General features: G+C 47.5%; 1 protein-coding gene across 2 annotated transcripts; it reads right to left on the bottom strand.

The window, feature by feature from the left end:
* Positions 1-4,690: 4,690 nt before the first annotated feature.
* LOC123035091 (zinc finger protein 397-like) lies at positions 4,691-18,469 on the bottom strand. Of its 2 annotated transcripts, none has more exons than XM_044452956.1 (5): positions 18,452-18,469; positions 15,936-16,706; positions 13,020-13,143; positions 11,313-11,546; positions 4,691-7,905 (listed from the first exon to the last, which is right to left on the bottom strand). In XM_044452956.1, exons 2-5 carry the CDS (start codon positions 16,617-16,619, stop codon positions 6,818-6,820), a joined length of 2,130 nt encoding a protein of 709 aa, XP_044308891.1. In that variant the 5' UTR covers positions 16,620-16,706; positions 18,452-18,469; the 3' UTR covers positions 4,691-6,817. The 2 variants fall into 2 exon arrangements, with proteins under 2 accessions (XP_044308891.1, XP_044308892.1); XM_044452957.1 differs by having other exon boundaries at positions 4,691-7,902.
* Positions 18,470-19,762: the final 1,293 nt, after the last annotated feature.

Below are 19,762 nucleotides of genomic sequence, written 5' to 3'. Positions count from 1 at the left end.
CTCCCATCCCACAATTTCATGCACCCCTCCCGCTGCTTTCTCCTTCCTTCACCTGGTGCCCCCCCCCAAAAAAACCCCCATCCTCCGCTCACCTCTCCCTCGTTGGAAGCCGCGTTCTTCCTCCTTTTCCGCACTGTAGGGAAAGACATCGCGAAGAGACATTCCCCCCACACCACGAACAGGAAAAGACCCTCCCCGTTTTTGTCCTCTCCGTTTGTCTGCAGCCTTTTCTAGGAAGCAAAGCTCGGTTGCTTTAACCCCTTTTTCAGGATTGCATCCAGGCAGTCAGATCCGAGGAATATTTTTGCAGCCTGAACGGGGGAGGATGCGGAGCGGGGCGGGCCGTGGGAAAACTTACAAAAGCTTGCCGTGCCTGCACCCTGTTCGTAGGATATTTTTTGAAGGGATCATTTTAAAGAGCGCCCCAGGGCCGTCGCGGCGGCAGGGGGCGAGGGGGCTACGATGTTAACAGGATCAAAAGGGTTTCCCATAGGATCGAAGGGAGAGCGATTAGGAAAAGGAAAGCAGAGGCCATCGGGAAATAAATGGAAGAAGTGGTGGCGTCCGGATGGGCTACATGCTCCGATAAGCTTAGTTCAAAGCCTTCTGCTCTAAAATGGTCGTGAAAAGTTGAGTCTTATGCGAGTTTGGCCAGAAAAAGGGGGACAAACCTCCACACGGCCCCTGTCCGCTGTTCTGATGAACGCAGTTTAGTGCGCCATGATATTTATCATTTTCATCATCATCATCATCAGTGGTCTTGTGATCAGGGTAGATAAAATCAATGATTGTTTAAAAAATCGGATTTCTAAAATTTAAATTGGATTTTTTAAATAAAATGCTTTCTGAGGAAAACTATCTAAATATAGTTTTCTGCTTTAGATGCTTTATAGTCCAAGGATTACTCATCATGAAACTAGGATTAGTTTTTAACTACGTAGCATGAGGCTGTCTATTCATGCAATGTTTAAATTTTTTGGTAAGTGAATCCCATTAACCCATTCACAATGTCATGCTCTTTCAGAGGTTTCTGTAAGACAATTGGGCAATTTTTCTATCTGGTAGCTATTATCACAGATATTATTGTGATTTGAATTGTGATTTAGATTGATTTGATTTAAATCAAAAGCACCCTAGTTGTGATGTGCTGTCAAGTCATCTCCGATTTATGGCACTCTCATGAATGAGTGCCCTCCGAAATATCCCATCCATGGCAGCCCAGCTCAGCAATTCCAAGGCTGCGGCCTCCTTGATAAGTTTGATCTGTCTCATCCCAGGCCTTCCTTTTCTTGTCCTGAATTCCACTTTCCCAAGGAGTCCTGCCTTCCCATGCTGTGTCTGAAGCAGAACTATTGAGTTGCTGCTATGTGCTGTCCAGTTGTCTCTGACTTATTGTCGTTATTACATTGCATTTGGTATTACAGATATTATTTTATCGCATTGCAATTGTATCCTGCCTTTGGATTCTTCCAAGAAACCCAAGGCATCTGGAGTAGTTCCATTTTATTCTCACAACAACAACCCTGTGAGGTTGGCCACTGGCCCAAAGCCACCCAGTGAAGCTTCCTGGTTGAGTAGCAACTACAACGCGAGTCTCTCAAGTTCCCCATCCAATATTCTAACCACTACATTACACCAGCTCTCAATGAGCACATTCTAAAGTCACCTGTCCTTGACAGGCTGCGGCTTCCTTTAAGGAGCCAGTCCATCTCGTATTTGGCCTCCCTTTTCTTCTTCTGCCTGCGACTTTCCCTAGCATGATTGTCTTCTCCAGGGAGTCTTGCTTTCCCATATGACAGCCTCAGTTTTGCCATTTTTGCTTCTTGGAAAAGATTTGGCCTGATTTGATCTACGACGCACTCGTTCATCTTTCTGTTGGTTCTGGGAATTTACAAAGCTCTCCTCCAGCACCATGTTTCAAGGGCATCCATTTTCTTCCGCTTGCTTTCTTCACTGCTCAGCTTCTTCACAATAGCATGGATGAGTCTCAGTCTCCAATGAAACATCCTTAGACTTGATTATTTTTTCTAGTTGTTTCATGGCTGCCTTGCCACATCACGGTCTCCCTCAAACGTCTTGGCTGCCGTCTCCCTTTGAATTGATGACTGAGCCAGTAAAAAGGGGAAAGAAATCCTACCACTCCTGGCTGGGCCATACTGGGTTAAGGTAACCTTAAAGAGCCATCCTATGTATGTTTACACAGGATAAAAAAGCCCCACATCTCTCAGCATGCCTGAGCCAGATCTAGAAACTTTTTTGTTCTGGCTAAACTTGCATTGGATGCCACCCTAAACTGAATGTATAGAAAGAGCTGCCTGGGGGCATGCTGGCTGTTCTTAAACATTTTCTGTCTAAACATTCCTAGAATTGCACCCTAAATTTTAGACACTCTATTTTCATTTATTTTGCATCATTTCTGTACCACTTCACATCCAGACAGACTCTGGAGCAGGGATCAGTATAAGGTTAAAATCTGTAGGAGCTACACCACACTATGAATCCAAGACAACATGCTGCCATGATTGGGATCTGATATGTCGTTATTATAATATTTCAGAAACTCCAAAGTTAGCTAACAAACATGGAAACAGAAGTTGGGAAACAAGTTGCCATATCAAGTGGGGTTTCCACACTTGCTGGCTGGAGAAAGCTGCAAATTATAGGACTTTTTCTATCTTAATGTGCATAAGAGTCATTTATGGGTCATTTAGCTAATTTTGACCTGCTTTGGTTGTTGTTATAGCAATAAAGTGGGGGGCATTGTAATAAGAAGAAAATTCTTTTTTAAAAACCCTGAATAAGATTGTTGTGAGAGCAAAACAGAGAGGCACAGGAAGCTGCCCTGAGGTCCTTGCAGGGGAAAAAAAGCAGGATGTAAATAAATGCAGAAATGCTAATACATTAGAAGCAGTATTGGAAACATTTGTTCCATGTTCCGGTTTAAGGGGTTTATATTAGAATTGCTGATAATGCAGAAACAGGTTTGTATAGAAGCTCATGCATCAGTCATGGCTCATGTACTTCATCTGGCCAGGGCGACTTTCCTTTCCTTTCCTTTCCTTTCCTTTCCTTTCCTTTCCTTTCCTTCTTTTCTTTTATAACTTCTTTTATATCGTTTATATTTTTATTTATTTATTTTATATTATTAATTTTAATTTTATATTGTTATTTTTGTATTGTATTGTATTTTATTGTGTTGTAAGCTGCCCCGAGGCTTCGGCAAGGGGCGGCATAGAAATGTTCTAATAATAATAATAATAATAATAATAATAATAATAATACTCTGCAGCCACTCCACAGCCACCGTTTTGTGCCTGGCTTGGCTGAGCGTCCTCAAGATTTTACTAGAACACGAAGAGTTGCAACCAGAAATGCCGGACATCCTCCGCCCTCCCATTCAGTGGTGCTTCTGCAGGACCACAAGACGCAAGAGCCCAGTCTGGGGAGAGGGGAGAATGTCAGTTCCTCACACAACAGCCTCTGCCACTCCACATACAAAAAGCAGCTGAATTGTACTGCAATACAATTCCATGTTACGAATTAAGATGTTGCTTCTAATCAGATTTTACTGTGAGCTGGCCAAATGCCATTTCCCTTGGGATGGAAATTATGTTTGTTTGTTTGTTTGTTTGTGCACTATTGTAGCCAGATATGAGCTCTTGTAGTGGCATATAAATCCATTCAATAGACAAACAAATCACTTATAGAGCCCTGTGGGCTAATGTGGCGGTATATTTATTACTTAAACAACTAAATAATATTCTAGCTGGCCTTTTTCCTCCAAGGAACTCAAGGCATTTTATCCATCCTCCTCTTGTTATCCTCACAACCACCATGTGAGGTAGGCTAGGCTGAGAGTCTAACAAGAAATCTCCCAAGTCCCAGTCCAGTACAAACCACTATTACCATACTGCTTGTCCTATAAGGAAATGCTGGAAGTGGGACACCTGAATGCAGCCGGGTAGCTTAGGGGGCAGAGGGCAAGTGGCCATGCCGCCCACAGCTCTCTCCTCCAACACCTTGCGGCTTCCTCCCAGGGCCTGCCCCCTGAAGCCACCCCTTCGTTCGGATATAACCAGTCCCCTGCCGAGATCTCCCATCGTGTGCTCGGATGGTGCCATTTTGGCTCCGTGATGTTTGGCACTCACAGAAGCTACAAGTAGCCATCAGGGTGCGAACAGGGGGCCCACGGGCCACAAGCAGCCTGCCAAAAACTCCCTGCACCCAGTGCTGGAAAAAATCGAAACTCTACTGCTTAGAGTGTTCCGTGAAAGGCAGTCCTTTCAGGATCTGTAACACACTGCAGATAAAGAAGTGTTGAATTGTTCGTCCACGTGCTTGTACAGGATAGTCTTTCCAGGTTTCCGATCTCTGCAGACGTCAGAGTGGCTAGGCCTGTTGCTACTTCTCAGCACCTCGACAGAGTCAGGTTGGGCTGGGATGTGTCAGGATAAGATGCAGTAATATTTGATAGAATGTGTATTGTTATATCGCTTTCGTTCTGGACTTGGTAAATAGATTTTCCACATTTCTGGACAGAAACATAGAAACAGAGTCAGAAGGGGCCTCCCGGGCCATCTAGTCTGACCCCCAGCTCCATCCGGCTCTGCTCATGACATGCCTACCATGTTTAGCAACTGTTCTTCCCCACCATAAAAAGTCCATCAATTTGCAAAATATTAACAGATCATCATTTTTCTCCAGTTAAGGATAGATTTTATTGAACTTGGGTTTCAGCACATGTCTGGAAGACATCTACATATTCCTGAAAGAAAGATTACACATGTGTAGAGAAGGCTGCATAGAGGATTTCTTCTATTTCCTACTGTTCTGGACTATACAATTCTTCCAGAACAAAATTTGTATTTCATTATGTGTCCCAATGTATAAGGAAGCCAACCAATGATATTTGCTCTCAGATGCACACAAATCCTGTTGAATTATCACGACAGCTAAAAACTTTGAACTAGAATTGTGAAGAAGACAATAGCAGAGTGCAAAACGGATCTAATTGGATAAGCCGAGTCACGTGAATTCTGGGATTTTTAAAATGAAAGTTGTATTTTGGTTATAGTTTTGTGCCGTATGAGAATGCAGATGCCCAAATATTAATGTTTTATACCCTCATTTTAGATATTTTACTTTCACACTGTTTGTAGTGGCCTATGGCTAGAAGCAAGATGTATTTTCAACGGATGGGGTTTTAATTTGCTAGTGTTGGCTACTAAAAACGCTCTTATTATCTCATCGTATATTGGAAAAAAATAGTTGCTTGCTTATAAATTAATAGGCTGCTGAATAACCTGACAGGGCTCTCTCAGCAGTGAACAGCAATAAAATACAGGCCAACATTACAATTCCAAGTTACAGAGGGAGGAGAGGGGAGGGGAGGGGAGAGGCAAAACCCACACCTGCTGGCACTAGAGTGAGTTCTTACAATCCCTTGGTAAAAATGGGTCTCAAATTTCCAGGGGACAGTTTTAGCCTGCCAGCAGCCCTACTTTCATTTTGGTGCCAGGCAGACCCCCTTTGCTGGCACCAGCCATTTGACCCTTGTGTGTGTGCTGGTGTGAACATGTGTGTGTGAGATAACATGATAACCTGCATTCAAGGGCTGAGTGTGAGTTATCATTGAACTAATCAAAGCAGAAGATACTAGGCTAAACAGGACTAGTAAACCGCCCAGAGAGCCAGTGTGGTGCAGTGCTTAAAAGCGCTGAACTGGGACTTAAGAGATCCGAGCCTGCGTCTCCGTTGAGCCTTGGCGCTCACCAGGTGACTATGGGCCAGTTGCGGACTCTCAGCCCAACCTACCTTGCAGGATTGTTGTTGTGAGGAAAAATGAGAGAGGAGACCTATGAAAGCCTCTTTGAGTTCCTTGAAGGGAAAAAAGGTGGGATATAAATAGAATCAACATTAAAATAAATACGGGGTACTTTAAAAACAAAAATAGCAACGACAGCACGATTATCATAATGGTGTTACCAAGTATTTGCAACGCCCTCCTCCGGCATTCAAAACACAGGGCTGAAGGAGAGCTTTGTGACGACCCTGGACCAACACAAAGACAACATGTGGGTCCTAGATCAAACCAAGCCAGAGCCTTGCCTAGAAGCAAAACGGACACACCTGAGGCACATCATGAGAAGGAAAGACTCCTGGGAGAAGATCATCACGCAGGGGAAAGTCAAAGGCAGAAGAGGAAGCAGAAGAGCGAAAAAGAGGCAGGCCGACATTCATGGGGTCACCCTAAGTTGAAGATGACTTGACAGTGCATAACAAAGACCACCACCAGATATTAGGTAACATGTGTTCATCATTACATGTGCACAGATATGTTGATAGGAAAGCTTCCCATACATCAAACATGCATACTGCTTCCTTTTTATTTTATGTCATAGGCTTATTTAATGCCTCTCCCATCTTCCAGCCCAAACATACGATGAAATTGAAATGTTCAAAGAAACTGTGCAAGCAAGAAGCCGCAAATCTTAATCAGATGATTGAGGAGAAAACGAGCAGCCACCGAGAAGGCCTTTTTTCCTGCAACCAATTCCCAAGTCATTACAAATATGGAGCACGTATGCAGATTCTCATATGGATGAACACTTCACATGAGTTCTTTCATGCCTAAGAAGGTTTGTACTCTGACTGAAGCTCTTTCCACACTGAAAACATTTATATGGTTTCTCCCCTGTGTGTATTCTTATGCTTAATAAGGCTTGACTGATCGCAAAAGCTTTTTATGCAGTCTGAGCAGCTGTATGGTTGCTCCCCTGTGTGGATTCTTTGATGAGAAGCAAGGCTTCTATTTGATTTAAGCTCTTTCCACAGTCGGAACATTTATATGGTTTTTCTCTTTGTGTAGTGTTTTATATTCAGTACGATTTCTGCTCCAATTGAAGCTCTTCCCAGCTATGATTTTATTTACTTTCTCATGTATGTGAATTCTTTTATGTGAAGTAAGACTTGTGCTTTGGATGAAGCTCTTTCCACATTCTAAGCATTTGTATGGCTTCTCCCCAGTGTGTATTCTTTGATGTGCAATTAAAGTTGTATTCCGATTAAAGCTCTTTCCACAATCTGAGCATGTGTAAGGTTTCTCCCCTGTGTGGGTCCTTTCATGCTGAAGAAGAGATGCTTTAACAGAGAACCTCTTACCACAGACTGAACAGCTATAGGGGTTCTCTCCTGTGTGTATCTTTTGGTGTGATGTAAGGTGTGAGCTCTGAAAGAAACTCTTTTCACAGTCCAAACATTTGTAAGGTCTTTCTCCTGTGTGAATCCTTTGATGTGAAATAAGGTATGTTTTCCTACTAAAGCCACTTCCACATTCTGGGCATTTATATGGTTTCTCCCCTGTGTGCATTCTTTGATGCGTAGTAAGGTGTGTGTTCTGACTGAAGCTCTTTCCGCATATCAAACAATGATAAGGTTTCTCCCCTGTGTGGACCCGCTTATGTTTAATGAGACCTGACTGATCACAGAAGGTCTTGTTACAGTCAGAACACTTATATGGTCTCTCACCTGTGTGAATTCTTTGATGCGAAGTAAGGTTTGTGCTCCAGTTGAAGCTCTTTCCACACACCAAACATTTATATGGCTTTTCCCCTAAGCAGAGCATTTGAGCTTTAGTGAGGTTTCTGCTCAAAGTGAAGCTCTTCCCAAACTTGAAGCTTTTGTTTGTTTTTTCCCCTCCATGGATTCTCCGATGAGCACCGAGGCACTTGTTCCTTATATTTTCTGTTTGCTTTTCTTGTTGGAATGGGTTTCCACAGAAGTTCTCACTTTGGCAAGTGATAGCTTTACGTTTCCTCTTCTCCAGGTGGTTTTCCTCTTGCATTTTTTCCTTATGGTCCATTCTTCCAGATGATATTCCAGTCCCACCGTTCCACATATCACCTGCTGGATGAAAGAGAGGAGACCAGTAAGAAGTGAAAGCCTCAAAACATAGATATGACTGTACAATTGAAAGGAACCTCAAAATTCAGCTGGTCTGTCCTGGTGCCAAGGCAGGATTTCCTTTACTACAAGATCCTAGAGCCCTGGCCTGCACAGGAAAGGGAATGATCCAGAAAAAATAGGACCTCGTCTGTGAAAGATTATAAACAGTTGATTGAACATCAATGATAGCTCTAGACATGCACATGGTGGGCATGTCATGAGTGGAGCCGGCTGGAGCCGGGGGTCAGACCAGATGGCCCAGGAGACCCCTTCTGAGTCGCTCTGTTTCTATGTTTCTATGAACATATATTGGTAAAATACAGATTGTCAATACACAAGCAAAAGACCCGTTTACAGGCACAGGGCTCCCTGATCAAATGGATGTTGCTCCCAGCCCTTGGCATGCTTGTCGTGCTAAGCCAAAAGCCAAAGAGAGCTAAGGAGGGTATGAATGTATCTCACCTGTGTGAATTCTTTGATGTGAAGTAAGGTTTGCGCTCCAGTTGAAGCTCTTTCCACACACCAAACATTTATATGGCTTCTCCCCTAAGCAGAGCGTTTGAGCTTTAGTGAGGTTTCTGCTTCGGAGGCTGTCAGAAGCTGCCAACAGGGAATGGTGGGAGAGGGAAGAAAAGACCTGGCAGTCCTAAGGAACTGCTTGAGCAAAGGCAGGCAGGAACAGCTCGCTCTCAGGACGCAGATGAGCTGCTTCTAGTGGCTGGTAGCTGGTGCTCTCATGCTTGACGCGCTACCAGATCCCATTCTCACAGCACTAGGACCCTGACTCATCTGCAGGTATGTTAAAACTCTGGGTTGGACAGTGCATCTGAACTCAGAATTACAGTGCCTTCCAGTTATTAATCCTACTTAACACCACTTGTGAAAGAGGATCCACCAAGTGTTGGTTTTCATAGAATCACAGAAAGGTCGAGTTGGAAGGGGCCATGAAGGCCATCAGGTCCAACCCCCTGCGGTTGCAGGACACCAAGTTACACCATCCCACTCAGGTGGTTGTCCAACTTCCCCTTGAATGTCTCCAGTGTGGATGCGCCCACCACCTCTCCAGGCAGCTGCTTCCACTGTGACATTGCTGTGACAGTGAGGAAGCTTTTCCTGACATCCATCCTGAATCTGGGTTGTTGCAAATTGAACTGATTATTCTGTGTCCTGCACTCGTATCAGCAAGAAGAGATCTTGTCCTTCCTCTTGTGACTGCCCTTGAGGTACTTACAGAGGGATACCATGTCCCCCCTCAGTCTTCTCTTCTCAAGGCTGAACATGCCCACTTCTCTCAGTCTCTCCTCACAGGGCAGTGTTTCCAAACCCTGGGTCATGTTTGTTGCCCTCCTCTGGACCCTTTCTAATTTGTTCCCATCCTCTGAATGAACAGAAGGCAAATCCGCTATGGTATGCTATAATATGGCTACGGTTAGAGTGCTGGACTGGAGACATGGAAAATCCAGGTTCCAGTTCCCATTCAGCCATGAAGCTCACGGGGTGACTTTGGGCCAGCCAGACTCTCAGCCCGATCTACCTCACAGGGTTGTTGTTATGAGGCGCTATCCTAGTTGACTCAGGTTCTTCACAAGAGGAAAAAAGGTGGGATATAAATGCAAGGCAATATTGTAATGCTCATCATCCCATCACCTCTTCATTTAGCGCTTTTCCAGGCTAAATACACCCAATGCTGCCTTCTAAATGAGTGGTGGGCCCTACCAAAGCTTGGAATGTGTGGCCTTCCAGATGACGTGGGACTGCAATTTCCATCAGTCCCAGCCAGCAGGACCAACAGTGAAGGATGCTGCAGGTCCCACTTATTTAAACAATAAATGCAAACGGCGTTCGTTATGCAGAATAGCTGCAATTACTCTGCCAAGTCACCCCAGTACGGAGGACGCCACTGTTACCTGTATGAAAAGTTCCAGGACTTGATCTTCCTCCACGCGAGTAAAAAGGAAAAAGCCAAACAAAGTGCATTTCCAGGGCTTATGGGGCAGCGAAGGGATGCTTCAGCGATGCTACGTAGGGATATGCACGGGATCTCTTTGGAGGTGGGAATCTGTGAGATTCCCTGGGCTCACGTTCCCGGACTCCAGTCTGCCCTGCAGTGGCCCGGAGTCTGAGTTCCCAGGGAGCATACCCAGCCTCTGTGGCCAGGGAGCAAGCCCCACACACTGCGCAAGCAACAACTCTCTTCTGCCCCCAGTGCGGCCGCTGCCAGCCACACCAGACCCAGGGGAAGGTTGGTCACCGGGGCTCAAGGAACGGTGCCCAGTGTGACTGCGAGAAGCTCCCCTCTTCCACATAATGACCGACAAGGCCCTAAGCGGCTTGGGTCCTGGATGCCTGAAGGAGCGCCTTCTTCCCTATGTGCCGGCCTGCCCCTTGAGATCAGAGGCAGAGGCCCTCCTCCAGGAGCCCTCTTTGAAGGAAACCAGGAGGGGAACTACTCAGAGAAGGGCCTGTTCAGCAGTGGCGCCCTGACTGTGGAACACGCTCCCCAGGGAGGTTTGCTTGGCGCTGTCGCTTCATTTTTTCAGTGTCAGGCAAAGACCTTTTAATTTTCCCAATATTTTAAAAACGAACTGGTTTCATTCTTGTTTTTCTCATTATTTATTGGATGCAGTGAGTTGTTGCTATGGTTTGTTTTGTTTTTCGTTGTTTATTCTTTGTAAGCCGTCCAGAGACTTTTAGTAATGGGGCGGCACATACAAACTGTACATAAATCAATCCCTGCAGCTGCCCTCTGGGCAACCACACCTGACAGGGAAGGTTGCCGGTTGCCCAAGAGCTCCAGGCACATTCAGGGACTTCCTCTTGGCCTGCTTTGCAGGACCGGGCCTAGCACGAGAGGAAGTCCACGGATACCAGAGGGACAGATTTCAAGGAGGTTTATCCCATCCCTAGCATTGTGCGTAGTGCAACACGGAGCTGAGCCCAGCGTGCAGCCCATGCAAACAGAAAGGGAGACCCAGAGGCAAAATGCTCCAACTGAGGAGCAACCGGTAAGATGGGGGCTTTATGCGGCCTGGCAGGCAAGGATGGGCCCTTGAGGGTCAGCTGACAGAATGCTCAGGTGGGCTGGTATTCCAGCCTTGAGGATGGCCTGGAACCAGCGTGGTCCACCCACCAAACTCTCAGCAGAACTGGAGTGCGGGTGGAGCAGCTATTCTGAATAACGGAGCAGAAAGAGGCTGCCACGACCTAAACTCCTTGGAAAGCATCTTCTTTGACTTCCGTTCCCCACCAAGTACGAACCTCTGCCCAAAACAAGGCTGCAATCTAAACTGGTTGAGTACCAATCAAATGCTCATAGGAGCTCCAGCCAAAATATTTCCCATAAGCCCTGCAAATATTTCATTTTTTACCTGTCGGGACCATGCGTTCACCAGGGGCCTCGTGGTCTTCCGTGCAAGGCATCAGTTCGCCCTTCTCCTCTGCCAGGGGCACTTCCTGCCGGTGCTCTGAACTCGCTGAAGCACCTTCCTGACGGCAGCGCTGTGGCAGCTTCCCTTCCGCTTCCCACATTAACTTCCTCTGTAGCTCCGACAGGTTCAAATCTTCCAGCACATTTTTCTCCGCATCATCAGTAGCCCTCCACCCTTTGTTTGCCGGGGAGAAAAAAGGGAGAGCATGGCAAGAATGCATTCATCCAGAAAGAGGAAATGGGGATTAAGGAAGAGAAAAACAAGCGAGGAGCCCACCTCCTGCAGGGTCCCAGTCCAGTCTTCCGGGTGGGTTCTCTAGAAAGGCTCGCCCCCTCCTGCAGCCCAGCACTTCCCCCCACGCACCGATCATTTGGTATTTCCCAGTTTCACTGGAGCTGTTTTCCCCTTCTAGAAGGTTGGACTAGAAGGCTGAGCTAGTGGTATTAACATGTAAGACTGGTGTTTTGGGCCCACTGCCTTTTCCCCCAACTTTCACAGATTTTTTCCTAACAAAGAGCCAAATCCAACCAAGACTTCAGATTGGATTTGAGAACACTGTGGAAGAAAGATGCCTGTGCCCAAGATGATAGATGGTTGATCATATATGGATGCAGATTATTAAAAGACAATCAAAAAGGTGCAGGTGTCCGTTTAGGGCCCCCAGAGCAACATGTCCTCGGACCTTCGGTGCTCCTGGCTCCAACAGGAAAGCCAAACTGCTAAGCCCCTTGCCATGGGTTTAAGGTCATTCCCCTCTCCCTGTTTCAGAGCCTGTTACGCAAGGAACTCCAGCAAAAGGGCATATTAGCATCTTCCCCTCAAGGATGATCAAGGAATTTGCATCGCGGTTTCTCACAGCAGTTAAGTATAACGAGTATCAGTTACCTTTATAGCTACACTGAGTGCCTGTTTTGGACGCTTGGAACAATTTGCGCTTAACTCATCACAGTGTCTTATTCTTCCCAATACACTGACCCTTTTGCCTTTAACCTGGCTCAGTGCTTGTGAGATTCTCAAAAGTTTGTTTGAAAATGAACATGGTCCTAAGGCCAAAAGAACAAATACACTCATGCTGTAGAAAGTAAAAAAGTATTAGCATATCCATATCCATATCCATATCCATATATATATATATATATATATATATAAACCTTTTTATTTAAGTGTTATTTTAAAAGTTAATAGTTTTAATGATTCCAGTTGCTTCTGCTTTGTCTATTTTGATTTACTTTGATTTATTTTATGTTTATTTATTGTTTTATACAGTATCACTGTTTTAATCTGTGGATAATGTTACTAGATGTTTTAAATTGTTTTTAACTTGCTGTAAGCTGTCCTGAGATATTTATATAAAGGACAGCATATAAAAGCCACAAACAAACAAACAAAGCTTAAAGCTGTTGAGTGACTGGCCGAGCTTATGTGAGGTCACAGAATGTCCTGATGGTTGAGGAACAGGATTCCCTTGCGTGCAACAGGATTAAGGAATATATTAGACAAGTGCAAAGAAGCAACCGCTGGGGTTCTCTGCAGAACATCAGGAATTGGAGGCTGGCGTACACCCTGGACTTGCAAAGGAACCACGGTTGAGCCCAACCCAGGAAGGGACTTCGCAGCACCCAGGCACATGGGCGTGCTCTCCCTTACCCACAGGATTGGCATCCCCGTTGTCCTCTTCCTCTTTGGTCTCCCTGTGCAGCTGCCCCTCTTCAGAGGCTGACGGAGCTGGCTGTGTGTCCTGGCAATCTGCGGCTCCCTCCTGCAACGCCACCTGCAAGAGCGGAGAGAGGGCTTTCCAGGGCAGAGCAACGGGGTGCGAACAAGGAGGACTTGATCGAAAGGCCTGTTCCCAGACAGCACCCAGGGGAGGCGTGCTGGGGCATTTGCCAAGGGCCTGCACCCAGCAGGGGCCCACGGACAAGAGCCCCCCGAGATGTGCCTCCTCTCCCCCGTTGTACCCTGCTTGCGCCCCTTCCACTCACTCTGGTCCAGGCCATGGTGGTGGGCAGAAAGGAGGAGGAGGAGGAGGAGCTGCAGGCCCTTCGCAGCCTGGCTCATGCAAACAAGCGGTAGCCAGGATGAGAGGAGAACAAGGAACAGGAGTGGTCGGTGAGAACAGCAGCGGGGAGGCGCAGAAGAACCCAAGACACCCCCGCCCAGCTCCTCAGCAACCGGTGTGTGCAGGCATGCCACCCCCGGGGAACGAGGGCCCGCTCGGGCTGGTGGCTGTCAACAGCCTCCTCCAGGAGTCTATCCGGCCCTCTTTTCTTAGCATCACAGAACAGCCGAGTGGGAAGGGGCCAGAAGGCCCTCAGGTCCAACCCCTGCTCAGCGCAGGGCTCCAAGCTAAACCATCCCTCTCAGACGGCCGTCCAAATGGACGGCCGCCGCCACCTCCTGTGGTGAGTGGTTAAGAGTGTGGGACTGGGACTCAGGCGACCCGGGTTCGAGTCCCCGCTCGGCCATGGAGCCGACTGGGTGACTTTGGGCCAGTCACAGACTCTCAGCCCAACCTGCCTCACAGGGTGGTTGTTGTGGGGATAAGATGGAGGAGGAGAATGATGTAAGCTGCCTTGAGCCCTTTGAGGAAAAAGGCAGGATATAAATCGATAAATAAATAAATAAATAAATAAATAAAAAACAAGGTCCGCAGTTCAACTCGAAGCCGTCTGAAGAAGTCCCTTCTTTGAACTGTCTTGAACTTCCCACCACCCAACTCCATGGGATATGAGAGAGGGAAAAAATGCCTCCATTTTCTCCATGCCAGGTCCAATTTTAACCACATCTATCCTGTTTCCTCTTCCTCGCCATTTTTCCGAGCTAAACTGCCCCAGTTGTTGTAGCCACTCCTCAAGGGGAGCTCTCCCAGCCCCCCGAGAATTTTTGTTCCCCTTCTCTGAACTCCCCGAGGGTCGGTCTTGTCGCGCACATGTGCTCGGATGAGATTCCCATGCACACACAGGAGAGTGAGGGCTCTGGTGAGAGCCATCGCTCAAGCTTAGAAGAAGAGGAGATTATTATTATTATTATTATTAGAACATTTCTATGCCGCCCCTTGCCGAAGCCTCGGGGCAGCTTACAACACAATAAAATACAATACAATACAAAAATAACAATATAAAATTAAAATTAATAATATAAAATAAATAAGAAATATAAACGATATAAAAGAAGTTATAAAAGAAAAGTTTAAGAGAAGAGAAGAGAAGAGAAGAGAAGAGAAGAGAAGAGAAGAGAAGAGAAGAAGTCGCCCTGGCCAGATTATTACTCCAGCAGCAGTGCGGAGCTCTCACCCTGATGCTACAGAAGTTGTGACTAGTGGAACGCCAGGTGCTGAACGGCAGGCCGAGACGGTACAGGATCAAAATGCTTCAAGGACAGACACGGGTGGACTGATACTATTCTCACTTGTGAGAACGAAGTTGAGAGAGAGAGAGCAGGCCAGGGAGGCTCCTGGGACTTATTTCTTTATTTATTTGGGTATTTTTACCCCGTCTAATACGCTGCGGGTCTCTGGATGGCCTACGAGTCATTTGGGATGCTCAAGCGCACAGGCCCATGCGTCGGCTGAGGCAACTGGACACGATTCGAGGAGGGGCGGCAAGCACGCGTCCAAAGCGCACCCCCCCCCCCCCAGAGACAGGCCCCGAAGGGTTCGTAAGCAGTGTGGGGTGACGTCAGTCAGAGCGAGAGGTCAGCTTTCTCCCCGAGTGTATTTTTGGTGTTTGTGAATACTTGGTAGCCAATTGGAATAAAGACTCTTTAGCCATTGCTGGATGATTGCCTTCGTTGGGAAGGGACTCCTGGCTCACGACGGGTCTCTTGCCCAAAGGCCCTGGAAGGACACCTCTTGCTTGACTGCTGCTGCAGGGCCAAAGGGGTCTGTCTTGCTCTTGGGCCTGGCTGGGCCTCTCTTCTAAAGCCAAGTGGCCTCACCTACCCAGCTCACATCCCAGGGATAACCTCACTGCATCTCCCGCCCCTGAAATCCTTTTCTCTACAGCAATTTACACAGGAGGTGGAGGGTGAGACTCGGGGGTATTGTTAGACACGTGAAGGAATCGGCTGGCCAGAGTCAAAGGGCAGAAATCTGCACAAAATCTGCACATACTGATTCGCAACTCTATCTGTAGATTTAGAAACAAATGTACATCTGCTTATTATCTCTGTCTGCATATGCAAATTTGGAAACACTTAGCAGGATGCCCTAAACTGCCCAAAGAGCTTTGGCCACGGGTGATATAGAAATTAAATAAATAATGAGAATGTGTCTAGATGTCTCAGGAGGCGAAATTACTTTCTCATCCAAATCACCTCAAACAAAATGTATTTTTCTATTAATTTGCACCTGCATCACACCAATCCAGTGATTGTTTAAGAAATTCATAGAAGTCCTTCTAGAGAACACGTAAGAACCCACAAGTGTCCTTTAAGTCTGTGTCTTACTACATAGGGTAATAAAAAGGAAAAGTTCAAACAGGAAAACCACGTAAGGATCAAATAATGGGGGGAAATTTCTGCTTGGTGGTGAGGAATAGTTTGGACACAGGATAATGGTCTCACCTGACTTCGCGCTGAACTGCTATTTCGTACAATCTGTAGGAAATCCTCAGCCAGGGCCACAGCATGGGAGCAGGTCTCTGGGCCTTGTTCCCTGACCCAGCTCTGTGTCTCCGGGGGCAGGACGGCCAGGAACTGCTCCAGGATCAGCATCTCCAGAATCTGCTCCTTGGAGTGCCGCTCAGCCTTCAGCCACCCGTGGCAAAGCTCCTGGAGCTGGCTGTAAGCCCCCCTCGGCCCCTCAGCCTCTTGGTAGCAGAAGCACCTGAAGCGCTGGCGGCTCTTCTCCCTACTGACAGTATCTCCTCTCAAGATGGCTGCCTTCAATTTCCCATAGTCCTCTCTGTCGTGGGACTGGAGCATCTGGAAAGCCTGCTCGGCTTCTCCACTGAGGGCGGGCAGCAGCCGGGCCGCCCACTCTTCCTTGGGCCACCGGCAGGCCTTGGCCACTTGCTCGAAGGAGGCCAGGAAGGCCTGAGCATCTTCCCATGGGGTGGGCTCCTCCAACTCTTTTGGAATCCCCCAGTCAGAGTGGGGCGACTCCATTTTCTCCAGGAAGTCCGGCCACTGGGTTGCCTGATGCAGGACCTCATCTGGTTCCTGCTTAACCTCTTCTGGGATCCTTTGCAGGAATTCCTTCATACCCGCAGACTGATGTTCTCCTGACTTAGGGCCTTGTTTCTTCATTTTCACTGTTGTCTTGACCCTCGGTGATTACACAATCCAGAAAATTGTCGAATAAAAGTTCTGGACTGATGCAACAATTGGCTGTTCCTGGAGACACAGATACAAACCAGAAGGAGACAGACAGACTGGATTTATATAACTTGACAAGCCATCATGGGTGAAAAGTATCTATCCCTATCAAAAAACTAGCCTTGACCAAAACAAAAAACCCTTCAATATTATGTATTTATTCAATTTATATTTTGCATTAAATTAGTCCAAAGGCTCTCTCTAAGTGGATAGCTAGCTGCCAGACCTCCATTCTCCTGTAAATAGAGTGACTTGAAGTTTTGCACTTTCCCCAAGCACCTAAAATCTCAGGAAAAGATGGAGAAGTGAGAGGAACCTGAAGAGGGCTAAGAAAAACAAAAACGAAACAAGGATCTTGCTGTGAAAGGGGTGATCTACTGGCCACTTGCTTTTTGGAGCACAGATTATTCACAGCTTTCATTTCTCCTGACAGCTCACCTTTAGACAGCTTTGCAAACACCCTGGACTGACAAAAAGAAATAGAACAATTCAGTCCAGAACAAAAAGGCAGAAGGTGCTAGGCAGAAGAAGAGCAAATAAGAAATGGATTGACTCCACAAAGGAAGCCATGGCCTTGAATTTGCAAATGCTGAGCAGGGCTATTAGGGATGGGGCATTTGGAGGGATTTCATTCATGGGGTTGCTATAAATCAGAGACAACTTGACAACACATAACAGTTACCACTACCTAACACAGAGCAGGGGCCCTCTGGGCAACCCAGATCTGTCCCTGCAGCTTAAAGATTCTTTACTCAGGAAACAGCTAAAACATGCAAAACAAGCCCCTTTCATGCTGCAACATTTTGTTGTAGGCTCATGTGTGTATTTTATAAGGCCAAGAGGAATGCTGCTTCTACCGTTCTACGTTTTGTGCAGAGTGACACACAATCCCCAATGTACCGGTTGGTTTTGTGCCAGCTGAAGGGTACTTTGGGGATTGTGGGTCCAGCACTTTTGAGTTTTGGAACAAATCTGAAGCAGCTACAATTTACATGAGATGTCCAAGGCGAGTCCTGAGTGCGGCAGAGGTCAATCGATGAATGTAAATGGGAGCATCAGTGAAAGCATGAGCCGGAAACCAGGCAGCAGCAGGAGAGCCATTTTTAAGCAAGATATATATGCACTTAAGACACATGACTAAGAAGAGGTGGCAGAAGCAGGGGGATAATATATAACCAGATGGATGCCTCGGCTTGATCTTCCGACCAAGTACTCCATCACTCCCCTTTTGTTCTCAACACTATTTCCCGGAATCGCCTAAAGACGATTTTTATTTTTATTCGTATTCTTATTATGTGTTGCTTCCTATGACAATCATCTCTAAGCAAGTAACACACCCAAACGCAGAAATCCACTATTAATATACTGGGGGCGGCGGGAGGAGGTGCGGGACTTGGATAAACTGCCCCCAGCAGAATAAGCCGGACATCTTGCAGCTGGCGCGGCTCCATCCGGTGCTGCAAGGATCGCCTCCCCCAATTTCACGCGCAGAAGCCGGGGGGATTGCTTGCTCCCCCTCCTTCGCCTCCGAGGCAGTCGGCGGTGTTGGGGGGACGATCGGGCGAGCGTGCGCGGCTTCCTCGCCGTTTTCCCGCACCCTCTTCCTGCCTCTGACCTCCTTCCTGCAAACAACCCGAAGGGCCGGCGAAGCGCCCGCGTGACACAGCACCCCAAACAAACCGCGGCGCATCCCCGTGTCGATTCCTTCGAAACCTTCCCGCCGCGAGAAAAGCGCCCTTCCCGGCAGCTCTGCTGCGACTCACCCCGGGGCCCCGCCGGCCACACGCCCCCCGCCGTCCCCGCAGCCTCTGCGGGGAAAATCAGACGCGTCTGGGAGGCTGGGAAGGCGGAGAAAGGGGCCGCTTCCGGGGAGGGATCAGCTCCGAGGCCCCCAGGCCACCTCCTGGCTCGACACCGGCGCTTTGTCCGGGAATCCCGAGGAGGGGGGTCCCTCGCCGCGACCCTCCGGACCAGCCTTCCCCGCCCTGGCAGCCTGGGGAAGCATTTGGACTGCAACTCCCAGAATTCCCACCCAGCAGGGCCGTTGAGTGGGACTTCTGGGTGTCGCAGTCCCGGCGTGTCTGGAAGGCGCAAGGGTGGGGAAGGCTGCTCTGGACTGGAGATCTTTCTGAAGGCAGATGCAAGACTGCAGAACAGCGCCGTCTTAACGCATGGGCCTGATGGGCAAGTGCCCATCTAATCTGTGCATGTTAACCCTTCAACGCACCTTGTATCATCTATGATACATACCGATCAAAGGCGTATAGTTACTTCACTAATTGCTCATTCAAGTTCTTTTCTGCTTTGTATCTTTCCTGATACAACCCAGCACTGTGAGTAGTTGTTGTAGGGGCCCCAGTACACCGCTTTGCCCGGAGCCCATGATGCTGTTAAGGCGGCCCTGCTGCAGATGGCGTGGGTCCCTCACCCCATCACCTCTTCCCCTCCCTTTCTCTAGTTTTGGGCCCTAGCTGGCTGCACTTGTATTTCCTGAACTTTTTCAGCCTGTGTCTGGTCAGGTTGAAACCCACAGAGGGATCAGAAACAAACAAATCCACAGAGGGAGTAGAATGTGATTCACAGAACAGGGGTGTGGGATGTGATGGATGCGGCCCACTTCTGGCCTGTTCTGGGGCCCGTCAGACCCTCCAGAGCCCCATCACTGATCCTTCGGTGGCATCCCAGTCTTCACAGAATGGGTTTCGGTGTCTATTCTAAAAGTTGCAGGGCTTTTCCTAAGGCTTTGTTATGGGGGGAAAAGGTGAAAATATGCTGCTGTTTTTGGCTGCACCCCTTTTTCCTTCAGACTCCCCCAGGAATTTTAGCCTCCAAAATAGAATTCCCCCCACAGGCTGAAATAGGTTCCCCATCCATTATAAAAAAAATCAGATCAGGCCAAAGGCTGGTCTGGTTCAAAGTCTTCTTTCACCTTGCTTCTGAGGTGTTCTTTATCCCATCATAAAGGTACACTACCTCTCCCCATGGAGGTTCCATTGAGCCATGCAGAGTAAGATAATATGAGGATTCTGCACAGGTCAAACCAAAGCTCCACCAAGACCTTTATCCTGGCTAAT

Source organism: Varanus komodoensis, unplaced genomic scaffold, assembly GCF_004798865.1.
Source record: "Varanus komodoensis strain SLA01 unplaced genomic scaffold, ASM479886v1 scaffold76, whole genome shotgun sequence".
NCBI classification, from domain to species: Eukaryota; Metazoa; Chordata; class Lepidosauria; order Squamata; family Varanidae; genus Varanus; species Varanus komodoensis.
Note: the sequence above shows the minus strand (reverse complement) of the source record. Positions and strands in the feature narration are given on the sequence as shown.